Here is an 18,523-nt window from a genome sequence, read left to right as displayed (position 1 = left end):
ACTCTCTCATCGGTGCAATGGTGTGATCCTGGCTCACTGCAGCCGCACATTCCCCGGCTCGAGCAATCCGCCCACCTCAGCCTCCTGAGTAGCTGGGACTACAGGCACACACCATCACACCTGGCTAACTTTTGTATTTTTTGTAGAGATGGAGTCTCCCTATATTGCCCAGGCTGGTCTCAAACGCCTGGCCTCAAGCCATCCGCCCGCCTCGGCCTCCCAAGTGCTGGAATTACAGGCGTGGGCCACCGCACCCAGCCTTATTTGTATTCTTTACGTCCAAGTGTACAATTCATTTTTGTATTACAAATGATCCATGCGCAATCTCACGAAAACATATTATCTACTGAAGGAATTTGAATTCTTCCATCTATCTATCTAATCACTTACTGATTGAATGATTCAGTTCTTCCAAAAAACGTATCCTTATATTTTTATCAAACTACAATCTGTTCCGATTCTGAGGGCCTGTGTATTAAAATCTCCCACTACAACAGTATGTCTCATTATCTCTGCATTTCTGATAGTGTCCCCTTTTCTTCAGTTGCTGCCTTGTTCAGTGCAGGGGTCCACTCTGAAAAACGGGGAACAGAAGCGTCCCTGGCCTCAGGGTTAGCGGGACCAGGTCTGGGGCTGAACCACAGAGTCGCCCCGGCCTCCCGCCGTCTAGAGAGGCTACGCTGTCCCAGACAGAACGAGCGGCGGGCCGGAATTCGGGGCGGGACTTCCGGGGGTCAGCCGGCGTTGGCTGAGAAGCCTTCATGCCGCGGTGCTGCCTCCCTTCCAAGCGCGACCGGTTGAGGTTAGTTCCGCGAAGCTCCACGCCGCAGACCCCGTGTCCGGTTGTCCCTGATGCCCCTGTGGTTGGGGGGCCCAGGGGCCTCTCAGGGCTCAGGCGGGGCGGGCAGAGAGATGGCGACCCCGGGCGGGGACGGAGCCGCGCTGGGGGTTGTGGGAGCGCCAGGGGGGGAGGAGGCGGGGGCTGGAGGTCAGAGCCTCTGGGGGCTGCCTCCGGGAGGGGGTCTCCTGGGAAAGCCCGGGGTAAGGTCACCGCGAGGGGCCAAGCCAGGACTCCGCCTGCAGGCTGGTGGCATTCCCGCGTGTCGATGCCACCATTCGAGCTCAGGCGGAGCGATGGAGTGAAGGGGTGGCCTGCCCCTCCACACCTGTAGGATATCTCGTCAGGTGGGATGAGAGACTGAGAAAAGAAATAAGACACAGAGACAAAGTACAGAGAAACAACAGTGGGCCCAGGAGACCGGCACTCAACATACCAAGGACCGGCACCAGCAGCGGTCTCTGAGTTCCCTCAGTTTTTATTGATTATTATTTTCATTATCTCAGCAAGAGGATTGCGGTAGGAGAGCAGGGTGATAATAGGGAGAAGGTCAGCAAAAAAAACAGGTGAGCAAAAGAATCTGTGTCATGTTTAAGGGGAGGTGCTATGCCTGGATGTGCACGTAGGCCAGATTTATGTTTCCGCCCAAACATCTCGGTGGAGTAAAGAATAACAAGGCAGCATTGCTGCAGACATGTCTCACCTCCCACCATAGGGCGGTTTTTCTCCTATCTCAGAGTTGAACAAATGTACAACCGGGTTTTATACCGAGACATTCAGTTCCCAGGGGCAGGCAGGAGACAGTGACCTTCCTCTGTCTCAACTGCAAGAGGCTTTCCTCTTTTACTAATCCACCTCAGCACAGACCGTTTACGGGTGTCGGGCTGGGGGATGGTCAGGTCTTTCTCATCCTACAAGGCCATGTTTCAGACTATCACATGGGGAGAAACCTTGGACAATACCCCGCTTTCCAAGGCAGAGGTCCCTGCGGCTTATCGCAGTGCATTGTGCCCCTGGTTTATTGAAACTAGAGAATGGCGATGACTTTTACCAAGTATACTGCTTGTAAACATTTTATTAACAAGACACATCCTGCACAGCCCTAGATCCCTTAAACATTGATTCCATACAACACATGTTTTTGTGAGCTCAAAGTTGTGGCAAAGTGGCTGGGGCAAAGTTACAAATTAACAGCATCTCAGCAAAGCAATTGTTCAAGGTACAGGTCAAAATGGAATTTCTTATGTCTTCCCTTTCTACACAGACACAGTAACAGTCTGATCTCTCTTTCTTTTCCCTACACCGGGCAGCAGCGCGATGGGGTGGTTCCCGGCACGTGGGAGACAGGGTGGGTTCATGGTTCCTGGTGTTCGATGTGAAGTTGGAGATGCACAGAGCAGAGCTGGGGGAGAAGGGGGGTTTCGCTCGGTCTCAGATGTCCTGCCTGGGAGGCCCAGTCAGTAGTGGAGTCGCTCTGCATGTGGAGGAGGTACTCTGGGAAGGGAGGAGAGTTTCGGCCAGTTCTCCCCCAAGGGGGAAGGTGCTGAGGGATCGGCCAGGGCGCATCCTGTGGCTGCTTGCTGTGGGAGGGTGGTGGCTGGCTCTTCCAGTTGTCTGACTCCTGAAGAGCTGGCTTAGCCTTTAGCCAGGAGATTCCACTTCCAAGCTTGTTCAGGCTATTGGCCGAACCTGTTTTTCTTGGGGTTGGTCCTCAGAAGTGCTGGCTGCCAGCCTGAGTGGCCCTTAGCTCTCCGAGGTCCTTCCACGTGGCCCTCAGATCCTTCTCAGGCTTTTAAGGGCTCATTTGATTACATTGGGTCCACCAGGGTAATTCACGTCCATAACCTTAATTCCCTCTGCAAAGTCCCTTTGGTATGTAGTGTAACATAAGCACAAGTACCAGAGATTAGGATATGGACCTGGGGGGGAGGGGGCATTTATTCTGTGTCCTGGTAAGCAAGATCCCACACATAATGAAGTGAGAAAAATAAGGTGTGAAACCATAGCATAGTTGGGTGTAATTTGTCATTAAAAGGCAAACGTATGTTTATATATTTGCTGTGTAAACGTAGATTAATCTGGAATGGTACACTAGAAACAAGGGAAACTGAGTGGATGTTTGGGGAATTTTCACCATAAATCCTTCTTACCTTTTAAATTTTGAGGTGACTGTGCCCCTATTCAGAAACAATGAGAATTTAAAGTATTTTTAAATAAAATGAACTAAATAAATATTGCAGATTATTACAGCACCCCTTGGATGGGGAGAGGTTTCCCTCGAGGAAACGGCACCTGCACTGTAAGGGCAGGCAGATGCAGTCACTGAGGGCCTTGTCATCCCCATCCCCCATATCTCCTCCATTTCTGCTGCCACATGGTAGGCACCTTAGTGCTGTACCTGCTTAGAATCTCATCCCCCACCATTCCTCTGAGCACCCTGCCAAGTTAATCTTGAGATATTAGTTTTGTCTCTCCTGACACAGAAATGTGGCCAGTGCTTCACCTTCATCTGACAGCCAAGGCCCCTTATCATTGGTCCATACTGACCATTCCTGTGAGCTCTGTTCATATCTCCTTGCCTTCTCCCTCTAGCTTTTCCCTACACTTGTCCTCTGACCTTTTCACCCAGACCACTAGTTGTGCATTCTTCCTTGATAGTGATCTGAGTCCAGGAGTACCACCCAGCCCTTCTTTCTTCCCCACATAGCCTACGGGTGACACCTACCATCATCTTGACTCCCTGCACCATCCTTCTGCCACCTTTCCTCACATCACCTTTGCAGATCCCCTCGACCACACCCTCATTCTCAGCTGGTGCTCATGAAGGACAGAAGAGTCAGTGTCAGTACAATGTGAGTGAAGGGCTGAGGTATGTCAGTGCTCCCAGTGGGCACCCGGGCAGGGTATGATGCATTTACACAGTGAGGGGGTAGCGGGAATCAGTAACGTGGTACATGTGAGGAACTCATCATGCCTCCACATGGGAGTGTCCTCTCTCCTGCTCACAGGGAGTAGTTAGGACTGGAGACGAGCCCAAGTTTGTGAGTCTTAACAAGGGTATTGATGCCTCAAGACTGGACATAATCACCAAGGAAGTTAGTGGCAGTGCAGAAGTACACACTGGGATGCCAATATGAAATGGGGAATGAGAGGCTAGGAGGGAGTAGCTGGTGCAGTGGGAGAACGTCCCAGGCAAGTAAAGATGGGAACACCTGCTGTGGATGCTGCCAGGATGGTGCAACTCAGAATTGACCACTAGGATTGGTAGGCGTTGACACATAATGATGATATGTGGGGCTGCAGCACAGGCTGCCCCTGGCTGCTCACCCTTTGGAGCTGCTGTTCTCCCACTCTAGGTGGGTCTGGTATGCCCAGCTTCAGAGCATTGTGAATGTCAGCAACAAAGAGTGAGAAGAGTGGCCACAGCAGGATACAGGCCCACAGCAGGGTATGGCCCACAGCAGGGTACAGGCCCACAGCAGGACACAGGCCCACAGCAGGACACAGGCCTACAGAAGGATACAGGCCCACAGCAGGACACAGGCCCACAGCAGGACACAGCCCCACAGCAGGACACAGGCACAGCAGGACACAGGCCCACAGCAGGACACAGCCCCACAGCAAGACACAGTCCCACAGCCGGACACAGCCCCACAGCAGGACACAGGCACAGCAGGACACAGCCACACAGCAGGACACAGCCCCACAGCAGGACACAACCCCACAGCAGGACACAGGCCCAACAGCAGGACACAGGCCCACAGCAAGACACAGCCCCACAGCAGGACACAGGCACAGCAGGACACAGGCCCACAGCAGGGTACAGGCCCACAGCAGGACACAGGCCCACAGCAGGGTACAGGACCACAGCAGGACACAGCCCCACAGCAAGACACAGGCCCAACTGCAGGACACAGCCCCAACAGCAGGACACAGCCCCACAGCAGGAAGGACATAGGCCCACAGCAGGACACAGCCCCACAGCAGGACACAGCCCCGCAGCAGTACACAGGCCCACAGCAGGACACAGGCCCACAGCAGGGTACAGGCCCACAGCAGGACACAGGCCCACAGCAGTACACAAGCTCCACAGCAGGACACAGACCCTGTGGGGGCTGCCCTCCTAGCATGGCAGGCCTGGGCACAGTGACCCCACTTTTCCTTAGGGTCATCATCTTGCCCCTTTGTACCTGTGGCCCTGGCTTGTGAGTCTGTGTCTGCATGGCTGACTCCCTCTTTTTGGGTCCAAGATCAGGGAACATAGCATCAGCTCCTGAGACCTAGCAGCACTGGGCCCTCTTCAGGTCTTGGGCCGCAAGGGTGGAGGAAAAGACCCTGGCCTGATGGGAGGGTGAATCCCTAGAGCTAGCCTGTCTGTATACTCACCTGTGTTCTGTATACTCACCTGTGTTCTTGACGGTCTTCAGGTCCTAGTCATGCCCAGCCTCAGAACTCGCCGTGAGGTGGCAGAGATGGAGCTCTCAGCTCCAGGACCATCCCCTTGGACCCCTGCAGCCCAGGCCCATGTGAGTGATGCTCCTGCTGTGACCCACCCTGGATCTGCAGCCTGTGGTACCCCCTGCTGTAGTGATACTGAGCTGGAAGCCATCTGCCCTCACTATCAGCAGCCAGGTACTTTAAGAACAGTTCTCCACTGGTGCCCTTATTCTGGGGAAGTGATGTCCAAGGAACCCTGTGCTTACCCCTAGGAGGCATCTGTGTCATCACAGGTGGGGAGGGTGAGGGGGGTACTCTGACTCAAGGAGCCAAGGCTGGATGTCAGCAAGGAAGTTGACCTGGCCTGGCCCCTGGCACCTTGAGCAGAACTGTGATTTCACCACTTGACATAAAGAGGTATGACATGATGGCCACCAGGGTCCTTTGATTTGCCCTATACTCCTGACTCCTTCCCAATTCAACAACCAGGCTAGTGGCAGCCCCCTCCCCTCAGGACTCTACTCTGGTCCAGGCCTTTGTACTATGGTTACCCATACAGTTGGCCATCTAAAGCCTAGGAAGAAAAGCTGAGGAGTTTCTTGTGGGGAAATAAAGGCATTCAAAAGCACCCTTGGACTGGGTGTGGTGGCTCACACCTATAATCTGCGCACTTTGAGAGGCCAAGGCAGGAGGATTGTATGAGGCCAGGCGTTCAGGACCAGGCAGTATAGCATGGCAGGACCCTATCTCTACTAAAAAATTAAGAAAGGCTGGGTGTGATGACTCTCACCTATAATCCCAGCACTCTGAGAGGCCGAGGCGGGCAGATTGCTTGAGGCCAGGAGTTTGAGACCAGCATGGCCAACACGGTAAAACCCTGTCTCTACTAAAAGTACAAAAATTAGCCAGGTGTGGTGGCACATACCTGTAATCCCAGCTACTTGGGAGGCTGAAGCACAAGAATTGCTTGAACCTGGTAGGCGGGGGTCGCAGTGAGCTAAGATCATGCCACTGCACTCTAGCCTGGGCAATTGGAGTGAGGCTCTGTCTCAGAAAAAAAATAATAAATTTGAAAAAAAAAAAAAGCACCTGTATATTTTGGGGACTCCAGGAAGTCACATGCATGCCCAGGACTGGATGTGTGCTCAGAAAAGACCTGTTAAAACCATAAGCTTTCTCGAAAACTCTGGCTAATCTCTAGGCTCACTGAAGGCAGTCAACTCAGAAAGAGTTGTAAACAGTGTTTAAAAAGTACCCAACACAAAGTCAATCCACAAAGACTGAGAGAAGTGTTTTGTTTTTATTTTTCTCTTGATATTCAAAGAAATCTCTGTCAAAACACTAGTTGAACACAAGCTAAAGAAAAAGACTTCAGTGTACTCGACAAAGAATAGTCTTTGGAAAAATAGTTTGGAAAAGTCACTAAATGAACATGTGACTCTAGTATTCAACAATCAAAAACAGCAAAGCCTGGGCGGGGGGGATACCACATTTTAATATTCAGTTGTGCAGTTTTTAACAAAGCAAAAATCATGAAGCATATAACGAAGCAAGAAAATATGTCCCATTCGAAGGAAAAAAGTAAACTGACAGAAAGTGTGCTGGAGAAAGCACAGACATTGGACTTAAGTAGACAAAAACTTTAAATCAGCTGCCTCAAATATGCTCAGAGAGGTGAGAGAAACCATAGAGAACTAGGCCAGGCGTGGTGGCTCGTGCCTGTAATCCCAGCACTTTGGGAGGCCAAGGCAGGCGGATCATGAGGTCAGGAGATCGTGACCATCCTGGCTAACATGATGAAACCCCATCTCTACTAAAAATACAAAAAATTAGCCAGGCGTGGTGGCGGGCGTCTGTAGTCCCAGCTACTCTGGAGCCTGAGGCAGGAGAATGGCATGAACCTGGGAGGCAGAGCATGCAGTGAGCTGAGATCACACCACTGCACTCCAGCCTGGGTGACAGAGCAAGACTCCGCCTCAAGAAAGAAAAAAGAAACCATAGAGAACTAAAAGAACCCGGAAAATGATGTGTGAACAAAATGAAAATATCAATAAGAAGTACAAATCGTAAAAGAAACATAGAAAGTCTGGAACTAAAAAATGAAGTGGAAATTTTGCTAGAGGGTTTCAGCAGATTTGAGCAGGCAGAAAAATCGGCAAACTTGAAGATAGGACAATTGAAATCATTCAGTCTGAGGAGAAAAAAGATCTAAGAAAAGTGAACTTAATGGCTGGGCGTGGTGGCTCACGCCTGTCATCCCAGCACTTTGGGAGGCCAAGGCAAGCAGGTCACTTGAGGTCAGGAGATCAAGAGCATCTTGGCCAACATGGTGAAACCCTGTCTCTACTGAAAATACAAAAATCAGCTGGGTGTGGTAGTGCATGCCTGTAGTCCCAGCTACTCTGGAGGCTGAGGCAGGAGAATTGCTTCAACCGGGGAGGTGGAGGTTGCATTGAGCCGAAATTGTGCCACTGTACTCCAGCCTAGTTGACGGAGTGAGACTCCATCTCAAAAAAAAGAAGAAAAGTGAACTTAATGGACCATGAGACACCATCAAGTAGACCAACATTCATAGTAGGGATGTTCAAGAAGGAAAAGAGTAGAGAAGGGGATGGAAAAAATATTTGAAGAAATAATGCCTGAGAGTATCCCAGATGTGATGAAAGACATGTCTACACATGCAAGCAGTTCAACAAACTGAGTAGAGTCTGTTTAAAGTGATCCACACCAGGTCTCTTTGTCATCAAATTGTTGAAATACAAGGAATCTTGAAAGCAGCAAGAGAGGAGACCTATCCCTGAACAAGGGGTTCTGGGTAAGATTTCTAGCCAGTTTTTCATCAGAACCCATGGAGGTTGGAAGGCAGTGGGACAGCTTAGTTAAACTGCTAAGAGGGGGAAAAAAAACCTGTCAACTAAGAATTCTGTTATCTGGCAAAATTATTCTTCAAAATGAAGGAGAAACTAAAACATATCCAGAAAGATAAAAGCTGAGGAAGCTTGTTACAAATAGACTGCCCCACAAGAAATGCTTTTAAAGGGAGTTCTAAAGGTTGAAATGAAAGAACACTAGACAGGGACTCAAAGCCATACAAAAATAAAGACCTCCAGTAAACGTAACGACATAGGTAAGTATAAAAGTTAGTATCCCTGTATTTTGGTTTCTAAGTACACTTTGTATTAGGTTGGTGCAAAATTAATTGTGGTTTTTGCCATTACATATTTCCTAAGTGATTTAAAGGACAAATGCATAAAAGATCTGCATTATAAGTCTATGTTTTTTACCCCATTATGTATAAAGATGTAATCTGTGATGACAACAACATAAAGGGGGTAACATCTGTAGAGAAGCAAAGATTTTGTATGTTACTGAGGTTAAACTGGTATAAATTGTTTTAGGATATTAGAATGTTCATTGCAATCATCATGGTAATCACTAAGAAAATATCTTAAAAATGGGCTTGACACAGTGGCTCACACCTGTATTCGCAGCACTTTGGGAGGCCAAGGCAGGCGGATCACCTGAGGTCAGGAGTTTGAGACCAACCTGGCCAACATGGCGAAACCTCGTTGTTACTAAAAATACAAAAATTAGCCAGGCGTGGTTGTGGGCACCTGTAATCCCAGCTACTCAGGAGGCTAGGCAGGAGAATCGCTTGAACCCAGGAGGCAGAGGTTGAACTCAGGCACAGGTATGAGATTGTGCCACTGCACTCCAGCCTGGGTGACAGAGCAAAACTCCACCTCAAAAAAAAATCTTAAAAATGGGCCGGGCACGGTGGCTCATGCCTGTAATCCCAGCACTTTGGGAGGCCAAGGAGGGCAGATCACGAGGTCAGGAGATCGAGACCATCCTGGCTAACACAGTAAAACCCCGTCTCTACTAAAAATACAAAAAAATTAGCCGGGCATGGTGGTGGGCACCTGTAGTCCCAGCTACTCGGGAGGCTGAGGCAGGAGAATGGCGTGAACCCAGAAGGCGGAGCTTGCAGTGAGCCTAGATATGACCAAGTGGGATTTAACCCAGGATATAAGGGTGGTTCAACATAAGAAAACCTAGTGTTGTAATTCATCACATTAATAGAATGAAGGAGAAAAACTATGATCATCTCAATTTATGCAACTAAGACATTTGACAAAATCTAACACTTTCACAATTAAAGAAAAAAAGCATTCATAAAACTTGTAATGGAAGGGGACCTCCTCAACATGATAAAGGGCATTTGTGAAAACCCTCAAGCTGACATCATACACAGTAGTGAAGAACAAAACTTTTGCCCTAAGGTTGGGAACAAGACAAACATGCCACTATGCAGCCTTGTATTGCACGTTCTAACCAGAACAGTTAGTCAAGAAAAAGAAATAAAAGACATCCAGTTGGGAAATGAAGTTAAATTCTTTTTCCGTAAGATGTGACTCCGTGTATATGAAATCCAAAAGAACCCACAAAAAAGCTACTAGAGCTAATAAGCAAATCCAGCAAAGTCGCAGCAACTGACCAACTCACAAAATCAGTTGTTTCTGTATACCAGCCATGAACAGTGTGAAAAGGAAATGAAGGAAGGAATTCCATATACAATAGCATCAATAGGAAAAATTAAAACCTAGGACTAAATTTGACCAAGGAGATTTAAGACTTGTTCACTGAAAACTGCAAAACATTGCGGAAAGGAATTAAAGAAATCACAAATAAATAAAAGGCATCATGTGTTCATGAATTGGAAGACAATATTAATCGTCAAAACTACCTAGAGTGTTCTACAGATTCAATGCAATTCCTGTCAAAATTACAATGGCCTTTTTTTTGCAGAAACAAAAGATGATCCTCAAATTCATATGAAGTTACAAAGAGCCCTGGGTAGCCAAAACAGTCATGAAAAATAACAAAGTCAGAGGACTTAGACTTGCCACTTTCAAAACTTGCTACAAAGCTGCAGTAATCAAAACAATGTGGTACTGGCACAAAGACATACAGACTAGTGGAATCAAATTGAAAGTCCAGAAATAAACCCACACATATGTGGCAGGTGGATTTTCAACAAGGGTACCAAGACCTTTCAATCAATGAGAAAAGATAGCCCTTCTGCAAATGGTGCTGGGACAAGTAGATATCCAAATGTAAAAGAATGATGTTGGGGCCGGATGTGGTGGCTCATGCCTGTAATCCCAGGACTTTGGGAGTCCAAGGTGAGAGGATCGCTTGAGGCCAGAAGTTTGAGACCAGCCTGGGCAACATAGCAAGACTCTGCCTCTACAAAAAAAAATACAAAAAAATAGCCAGGTGTGGTGGTGCCTACTCCAGTGGTGCTGAGGCAGGAGGATCACTTTAGCCCAACAGCTCAAGGCTACAGTCAGCTCTGATCACCACTGCACTCCAGCTTGAACAGCTAAGCAAGACCCTGTCTCAAAAAATGAGTGAAGTTGAACCCCTACCTTATGCCATATACAAAAATTAACTCCAAATAGATCAACAACCTAAATATAAGAGCTAACAACTCTAAAATTCTTAGAAGAAAGTGTAGGGGTAAATCTTCCCAATCTTGGATTTGGCAATGGATTCCTAGATATGGCACCAAAGCATGAGCAACAAAAGAAAAAAAATAAATAAATTGGACTTCATCAAAATTTAAAACTTGAATATCAAAATATATTATCAAGAAAGTGAAAACAAGCTGAGTGTGGTGGCTCAGCCTGTTATCCCAGCACTTTGGGAGGCTAAGGCAGGCAGATCACCTGATGTCAGGAGTTTGAGACCAGCCTGGCCAATATGGCGAAACCCCGTCTCTACTAAAAATACAAAAATTAGCTGGGCATGGTGGCATGCACCTGTAGTTCCAGCTACTCTGGAGGCTTTCACTTGAACCCAGAAGGCAGAGGTTGCAGTGAGCCAAGATCGCACCAGTGTACTCCAGCCTGGGTGACAGTGCAAGAATCTGTCTCAAAAAAAAGAAAGAGAAAAAAGCATCCTGTAGATTGGGAGGAAATCTGCAAATCATATTTTTGATAAGGGTGTAGTATGTAGAATATGTAAAGAAGTCTTCTCAACAACAAAACACAAGCAACCAAATTTAAAAACGGGCAAAGGGCTGGGAATGGTGGCTCACACCTGTATTCCCAGCACTTTGGGAGGCCGAGGCGGGCAGATCACTTGAGGTCAGGAGTTCAAGACCATCCTGGCCAACATAGTGAAACCCTGTCTCTACTAAAAATACAAAACCTAGCTGGGAGTAGTGGCATGCACCTGTAATCCCAGGTACTCAGGAAGTGGAGGTTGCAGTGAGCCAAGATCATGCCACTGCACTCCAGCCTGGGTGACAGAGCAAGACTCCGTCTCATAAATAAATAAATAAAGGGCAAAGAACTTGAATAAATGTTTCTCCAAAGAAAACATATGAATGGCTAACAAGCAAAAGAAACGATGCTTAACATCATTAGTCATTAGAGAAACGCAGATCAAAACCATAATGAGATTACTATTTCACATTCATTAGGATGTCTATAATCAAAAAACCAAAAGATAAAAGAGGATGTGGAGAAATTGGTATCCTCATACATCACTGGCCGGAATGTAAAATGGCACAACTACTCTGAAAAATAATTTGGTGGTTCCTCAAAAGTTTGAACATAGTACTACTCCTAGATATATACTCAAAATAATTGAAGACACGTACTCAAACAAGTACGTGTATATCACGTTCACAGCAGTAGTATTCATGATAGCCAGAAGGTACAAACAGCCCAAATGTCTGTCAATGGATGAATGATTAATTGTGGTGTCTACATACAAATGAGTATAATTTAGCCATGAAAAGGAAGCTCTGTACATGCTACACACGGATGAACCTCCAAAACCTGCCAAGTGAAAGAAGCCAGACACAAAAGGTCACATACTATGTAATTCCATTTGTATGAAATATCCAGAATAGGTAAATTCGTAGAGAAAGAATACAGATTAGTGGTTGCCAGGGCCTGGAGGGAGAGGAAGATGGGGATAAACTGCTTAATGGGTAAGAGGTTTTACTTTGGAGTGATGGGAATGTTTTGAAAATAGAGGTAGTAGTCGCATAACATTATAGATGTACTAAATGCCGCTGTTCGTTTTAGAATGATTCTATGTTATGTTAATTTCACCTCAGTAAATTTCTAAATCAAATGAAAACAACTTGCTGTAGGAGATGAAGAAGTAAGGAGCGCCCCATCTGAGTGTGAGGTGCGTCTGGGGTCTGTTCAACACACAGCCCAGCCGAGGCACTGAGGGAGGTCATGGTGCAACCACTGATGCATCACAGCCACACTCAGCATTCACACAAGCATGGTTTATGACTTGGGTAATTATCCAAGCTGTTCCACAAACCTGGAGGTCACTCATCGTAAAAGTCTTTAATCATAAAGATGTTTCCTCTTCACAAAGGTGTGTTTTGTTCTGGAAGGGTTCAGAGCCCTTGTCCTTTTTTCCAATTGGGTGTCAGAGTACAGTGCAAGCAACAGTATTTGCTTTCAAATCTTTTTCTTCACCTTTAAGCCCAAATTTTACTGACTTTTTAAAAACATTTTCTTTGGCCGGGCATGATCGCTCATGCCTGTAATCCCAGCAGTCTGGGAGGCCAAGGGGGGTGGATCAGCTGAGGTCAGGAGTTCGAGACCAGCCTGACCAACATGGAGAAACCCTGTCTCTACTAAAAATACAACAAAATTTAGCTGGGCATGGTGGCGCATCCCTGTAATCCCAGCTACTTGGGAGGCTGAGGCAGGAGAATTGCCTGAACCCAGGAGGCAGAGGTTGCGGTGACCTGAGATGGCACCATTGCACTCAACCCTGGACTATAAGAGCCAAACTCTGTCTTAAAAAAGAAATTCTTAAAGGAAAATAAAATTTTTTATTTTGTATTTTCTTTCTATAGAGGAACTCATTTTTTTCCCACAGTTCCTACATTACAGAAAAGAATTACATTGAATTTAGTCAGTCCAAAAAGTGATCTCTCACCATTCTCTCCTACAGAATTCACCTTTAGTTCCTGTCTCAATAAAAGATTTTGATCTATCTGAACAGTGGCTCGGGCCAGACAACCCATTCCTCATGGTCGCCATCTCCTCATCCACACCAGTGACATCTCATCTCGGCCAGAGGCCACCAAATCCAGCTAGTGGGCTGGTTTTTATGTCCTGCAAGCTAAGAATGGTTTTGAGGTGTTTTTTAAGGGTTTTAAAAACAACCAAGAAGACCATATGACAGAGATCATACCGCCATAACACGTAACACAGCTCCTCTCTGACCCTTCACAGAAGTGCCTTCCTGACTCCTGTCTGTGTTGTTGCCACAGCCTTCTTCATCCTTCCCTGGGTCACTTCACACAGCCAGAAGAGGGCAAGGGTTGCCCAAGTCAGGGTGTTGGCAGGGGCAGAGGATGGGGGACAGCGAGTCCCAGGACATCCTTGTCAGGGCCGAAGACTTCTGTCCAGACCTCACCTGTCCCAGCAGCCCCCATTCCTCCTTGCTCCTGGGAGCCCAGCAGCATGTAGATGCCATGTTTCCCAGACACCCCCTGGATCCAGGGCTGGGGCTTCTGACGTAGAGAGCTGAAACTTGTGGGGGACATTGGGGAAGCCCCTGCAGCCCATGTGGAGTGTATAACAGCAGGCCTGCCAAAGGGCAGCAGGGTGGTAAAGAAAGGCACTCACATCTGTGTGCTGGCACGTAGGGCAGCTCTGTAGGAGAGGAGAGGCCTGATCCCAGACTCCAGCAAGCAGGGAGCTGCAAGAGGTTGTTCTGGCTGAAAGCGGTACAGCACGATGTGTCTGCACCACAGGTGTCAAGTGACCTAACATGAAGTGTCACCAAGAGACACGTGGGTGCAGTGGGCAGAGGGGCAAGTCCCAGGAGGGTCATGGTGAGGGCCAGGCTGGATTGGATCTACATTGACATCATAGCTCCTTGGGAGCAGACAATTCCAGACTGGAGGTGGAAATGGAATGCTGTTATGGCAGATTCTGGAAGTCCCAGACAGGGAGAGGCAGGGAGGGAGCAGAGTGGATGCCGCAAGGTGGGAGGGGCATTGGAGGGGCATCCTTCACACCCACTCAGCACTACCGACTACAGCTAGACCAGAGGTCTTCCACTTTGCGGGATGCAGTCCTATGTCAGGGAGTGATCCAGGCTGTGGGTGACAGCCAGGGCGGGCACAAGGAAAGTAGGTGGGGTGCTGGCATTTATGATCAGGAAAGGGCTCTCCAGCAAGGCCTGTGCAAGGGAAGCAGGTAGCACGAGGGCCATGTGGAGAGTGCTCCGGGCAAGGCAGACCCAAAGGTGGACACATCTGCCCTGCTGAGTATAGCAAGAGCAGAGGTAGAGGTGGGGTCTAGGAGGGCCTGGGCTACACAGGCCCAGGAGGCACTGAGGATGTTTGAGTAGATGATGGTGCTAGGTCTGATGTCACCAGGCTGTGGGCAGGAGGGGAGGTTGGGGGCCAGGGAGGCTCCTCAGCATCCAGGTGGCAGGGTGGCCTGGGATGTCAGTTTGAATGAGAGACTCTCAACATCTTCACTTGAGTAAGAGACACAGGGACATGAGGGTTTCTTTGTTCTGCAGATGTGAAAAGGGGAGAGGGAGATGCTGAAGCCTTTTCTGGCAGGCATGGAGCTTTGTGTGCATTTCTGTCTGCAGAAAGATGACACACATTGTTACTAGGCCAGAAGTCATCAGCAAACACCAGTCAGAATTGTGGGTTTTGGGAGGTACAGGTGGCTTTGACAGGACACAGCAGTCTCTAAAGGGTCCTCTGTTGAACAGGATGGAATCTGACATTCCACACAGGTCCCTGCCACATAGAAGTGGTTGAATGATGCCTCCATGCAACTCAACTTGCCAGGCCCTGAGAGCCAGCTGGGTTTCTTCTCTGTGTACAATGGGTTCTCTCTCCACACTAGTGACTCCTGAGACCAAGCTCGGTGCCATTTGTGTGCACTGACAGAACTGGAGATAGGCTGGTAAGGCTCACACCTGGAGAGAAAAAAGGGTAAAATATGTAACAGTGTAAGGAGTGGTGTGAGATGTTTTTCTGGTACAGGTGGGAGAGGTGAGAAGCACCTGGATTTGGGCTGCACTCCGAGGTAGCGCCAACTGGACTTGCCAGTGGTTTGGTGTGGGTGTCAAGGAAGAGGGGAGTCAAGGGACACCCAGGATTTTGGTCTGAGCCAGAAGGCAGACTGCAGTAACGTTTGCTGAGATGCGGAGTCCTGGGGAGGGGAGGTCAGTGGCCATCAAGAGCTCTCACTCATCTGCAGCCCCATGAGCCTTGTCACCCAGCGCTCCTCCCACCCCTCCCTGATACCCCAGAGGGTCCCCTGCTCCCCTTGCCTCCTCCACAGTTAGTGGGTGCAACTGTGACTGTCTATGTTCCTGCTCCTGCTGCAGCACTGCCTTCCAAGAGATATTCTATTTGTTGTTTCAGATTGTGACACCAGGACTGAAGACAAGGAGTTTCTTCACAAGGAAGACATTCATGAAGATTTGGAATCACAGTCAGAAATATCAGAAAACTATGCTGGTGATGTTTCCCAGGTACCTGAGCTTGGAGATCTGTGTGATGATGTATCAGAAAGAGACTGGGGAGTCCCTGAAGGCAGGAGGCTGCCACAGTCCCTCTCCCAGGAGGGGGACTTCACACCAGAGGCCATGGGGCTCCTTAGGGGCCCCTTTGGGGGGAAAGATCTGGACTGTAATGGTTTTGACAGTCACTTCAGTCTGAGCCCAAACCTGATAGCATGTCAGGAAATCCCCACAGAAGAGAGGCCACATCCACGTGACATGGGTGGCCAGAGTTTCCAGCACAGCGTGGACCTAACTGGTCATGAGGGGGTTCCCACAGCTGAAAGTCCACTCATATGTAATGAGTGTGGGAAAACCTTCCAAGGAAATCCTGACCTTATTCAGTGTCAAATAGTCCATACTGGGGAGGCTTCCTTTATGTGTGATGATTGTGGGAAAACCTTCAGCCAGAACTCAGTTCTTAAAAACTGTCATCGACCTCATATGAGTGAGAAAGCCTACCAGTGCAGCGAATGTGGGAAAGCCTTCCGAGGGCACTCAGACTTTTCTAGGCATCAGAGTCACCACAGCAGTGAGAGGCCTTATATGTGTAATGAATGTGGAAAAGCCTTCAGCCAGAACTCGAGCCTTAAAAAGCACCAAAAATCTCACATGAGTGAGAAGCCCTATGAATGCAATGAATGCGGGAAGGCTTTTAGGCGGAGCTCAAACCTCATCCAACATCAAAGAATCCACTCTGGGGAGAAGCCGTATGTGTGCAGTGAGTGTGGAAAGGCCTTCAGGCGAAGCTCAAACCTCATCAAACACCACAGGACTCACACAGGAGAGAAGCCTTTTGAGTGTGGCGAGTGTGGGAAAGCCTTCAGCCAGAGTGCACACCTGAGGAAGCACAAGAGGGTCCACACTGGAGAGAAGCCTTACGAGTGTAATGATTGTGGCAAGCCCTTCAGTCGGGTCTCCAACCTCATTAAGCACCACAGGGTTCACACTGGAGAGAAACCCTATAAATGCAGCGACTGTGGGAAAGCATTTAGTCAGAGCTCCAGCCTTATTCAGCATCGGAGAATTCACACTGGAGAAAAGCCTCACGTGTGTAATGTATGTGGAAAAGCCTTTAGTTATAGCTCAGTGCTCCGAAAGCACCAGATCATCCACACGGGAGAGAAGCCGTACAGATGCAGTGTCTGTGGGAAGGCCTTCAGCCACAGCTCAGCCCTCATTCAGCACCAGGGCGTGCACACAGGCGACAAGCCGTACGAGTGCCACGAGTGTGGGAAGACCTTTGGTCGCAGCTCCAACCTCATCCTTCACCAGCGAGTCCACACTGGAGAGAAGCCCTATGAATGTACTGAATGTGGAAAAACCTTCAGCCAGAGCTCAACCCTCATTCAGCATCAGAGGATTCATAATGGGCTGAAGCCCCATGAATGTAATCAGTGCGGTAAAGCCTTCAACCGAAGCTCAAATCTCATTCACCACCAGAAAGTTCACACTGGGGAAAAACCCTACACCTGCGTTGAATGCGGTAAGGGCTTCAGCCAGAGCTCACACCTCATTCAGCATCAGATAATCCACACTGGCGAGCGCCCCTACAAATGCAGCGAGTGTGGGAAAGCCTTCAGTCAGCGTTCCGTCCTCATCCAGCACCAGAGGATTCACACTGGGGTGAAGCCCTATGACTGTGCTGCTTGTGGGAAAGCCTTCAGCCAGCGGTCAAAGTTGATCAAACACCAGTTGATCCACACCAGGGAATAGCCTGTTGGGCTGGCAGGAGTGAAACTGAGCGTAGTTTCCTCTCCAACTCCTCTTTGGACAACGTCTCAGCCTCTGCCACTTCCCAGACCAAAAGCCTGGACTCAGCTCACTACCTATGTCCAGTGGCCACATAGCCTGGTTCCCTCCTTTGAAATATCCTTTACAGGCTCCCTTCTCACTGCCACTGCTCTTGCCTCTTGTGATGTCTTAGGTTTGGGCTTGTTTTTACAGCTTGCAAACGGACTGTACGTTTTTTACAAGGGAGAAGATTATGGAGGCTGCATATTCATGAATAGAGTTTATTATTGTAATCAAAAGTTACCAAAAAAGTAAAGTGACGTTTGGTTTGAGATAACCATAGTAGCTTTTTTGATTGCTAATGAGTTGTGTGGGGTGAATTCTTTGTCACTGGCTGTGATTGATATTTTAGGTAAGTCGAGAGTTTTTCAGGTCCAATTGCTCTGTCATCTTCCCTAGAAGTGGTACCTACTCATCACCACCAATTCCCTGCCCTTCTTTGTCCCTCCTGTTCCAAAACTTGAACCCAAGGCTCCCCCGCCACCCTACTTTTCTTTATACAGATCTGCAATTTGAGGTCAGCTTTCTCCTCTCACTGGTCTGCTGTGACTTAGGCCCCAATATCCTGTTCTGGGCTGCTGCACAGTTCCACATGGCTGTTCCAGCTTCTAGTTTCTGGGCCACAGAGGAAGCTCTCTCAATGCACATCATTTTCATGCCCATGAGCTTCCAGGCTGTTTTTTCCACCTAGTAAGTGCCCTGCCTTGAGGGCCCAGCTCACTCACCCCCATCCCTAGTTCTCAGAGCTGTGCTCCTGTTCCCTGAACAAGGAGAAAGTCCAGATGCTGAGAGGCCCCTCCCTGCTGGCCAGCAGGTCTGGGGGTGTCAGGACACAGTTTCATGGAAAACCTAGCCCTGACCTGTTTTAGT

General features: G+C 48.4%; 1 protein-coding gene and 1 pseudogene across 4 annotated transcripts; one reads left to right on the top strand and one right to left on the bottom strand.

Moving 5' to 3' along the window:
- Window positions 1-556: 556 nt before the first annotated feature.
- LOC129485793 (uncharacterized) lies at window positions 557-1,911 on the bottom strand (annotated as a pseudogene).
- On the top strand, window positions 715-17,930 carry ZNF16 (zinc finger protein 16). 4 transcript variants are annotated; one of them, XM_055287763.2, is made up of 4 exons: window positions 719-802; window positions 3,622-3,690; window positions 5,266-5,470; window positions 15,723-17,930. In XM_055287763.2, exons 3-4 carry the CDS (start codon window positions 5,275-5,277, stop codon window positions 17,573-17,575), a joined length of 2,049 nt encoding a protein of 682 aa, XP_055143738.1. In that variant the 5' UTR covers window positions 719-802; window positions 3,622-3,690; window positions 5,266-5,274; the 3' UTR covers window positions 17,576-17,930. The 4 variants fall into 4 exon arrangements, with proteins under 4 accessions (XP_055143737.1, XP_055143738.1, XP_063499844.1 ...); XM_063643773.1 differs by lacking the exon at window positions 719-802 and adding an exon at window positions 1,038-1,404 and having other exon boundaries at window positions 3,546-3,690; XM_055287762.2 differs by lacking the exon at window positions 3,622-3,690 and having other exon boundaries at window positions 715-802.
- Window positions 17,931-18,523: the final 593 nt, after the last annotated feature.

This window comes from Symphalangus syndactylus, chromosome 7 (genome assembly GCF_028878055.3).
Source record: "Symphalangus syndactylus isolate Jambi chromosome 7, NHGRI_mSymSyn1-v2.1_pri, whole genome shotgun sequence".
In the NCBI taxonomy this organism is placed as follows: Eukaryota; Metazoa; Chordata; class Mammalia; order Primates; family Hylobatidae; genus Symphalangus; species Symphalangus syndactylus.
This window is presented reverse-complemented; position numbering and strand designations above follow the sequence as displayed.

Coding starts and splice junctions, on each gene's coding strand:
- ZNF16 (XM_055287762.2), top strand. CDS start 5,275: ATGCCCAGCCTCAGAACTCGCCGTGAGGTGGCAGAGATGGAGCTCTCA. Junction 5,471..15,722: donor CCCTCACTATCAGCAGCCAG/GTACTTTAAGAA, acceptor TTGTTGTTTCAG/ATTGTGACACCAGGACTGAA.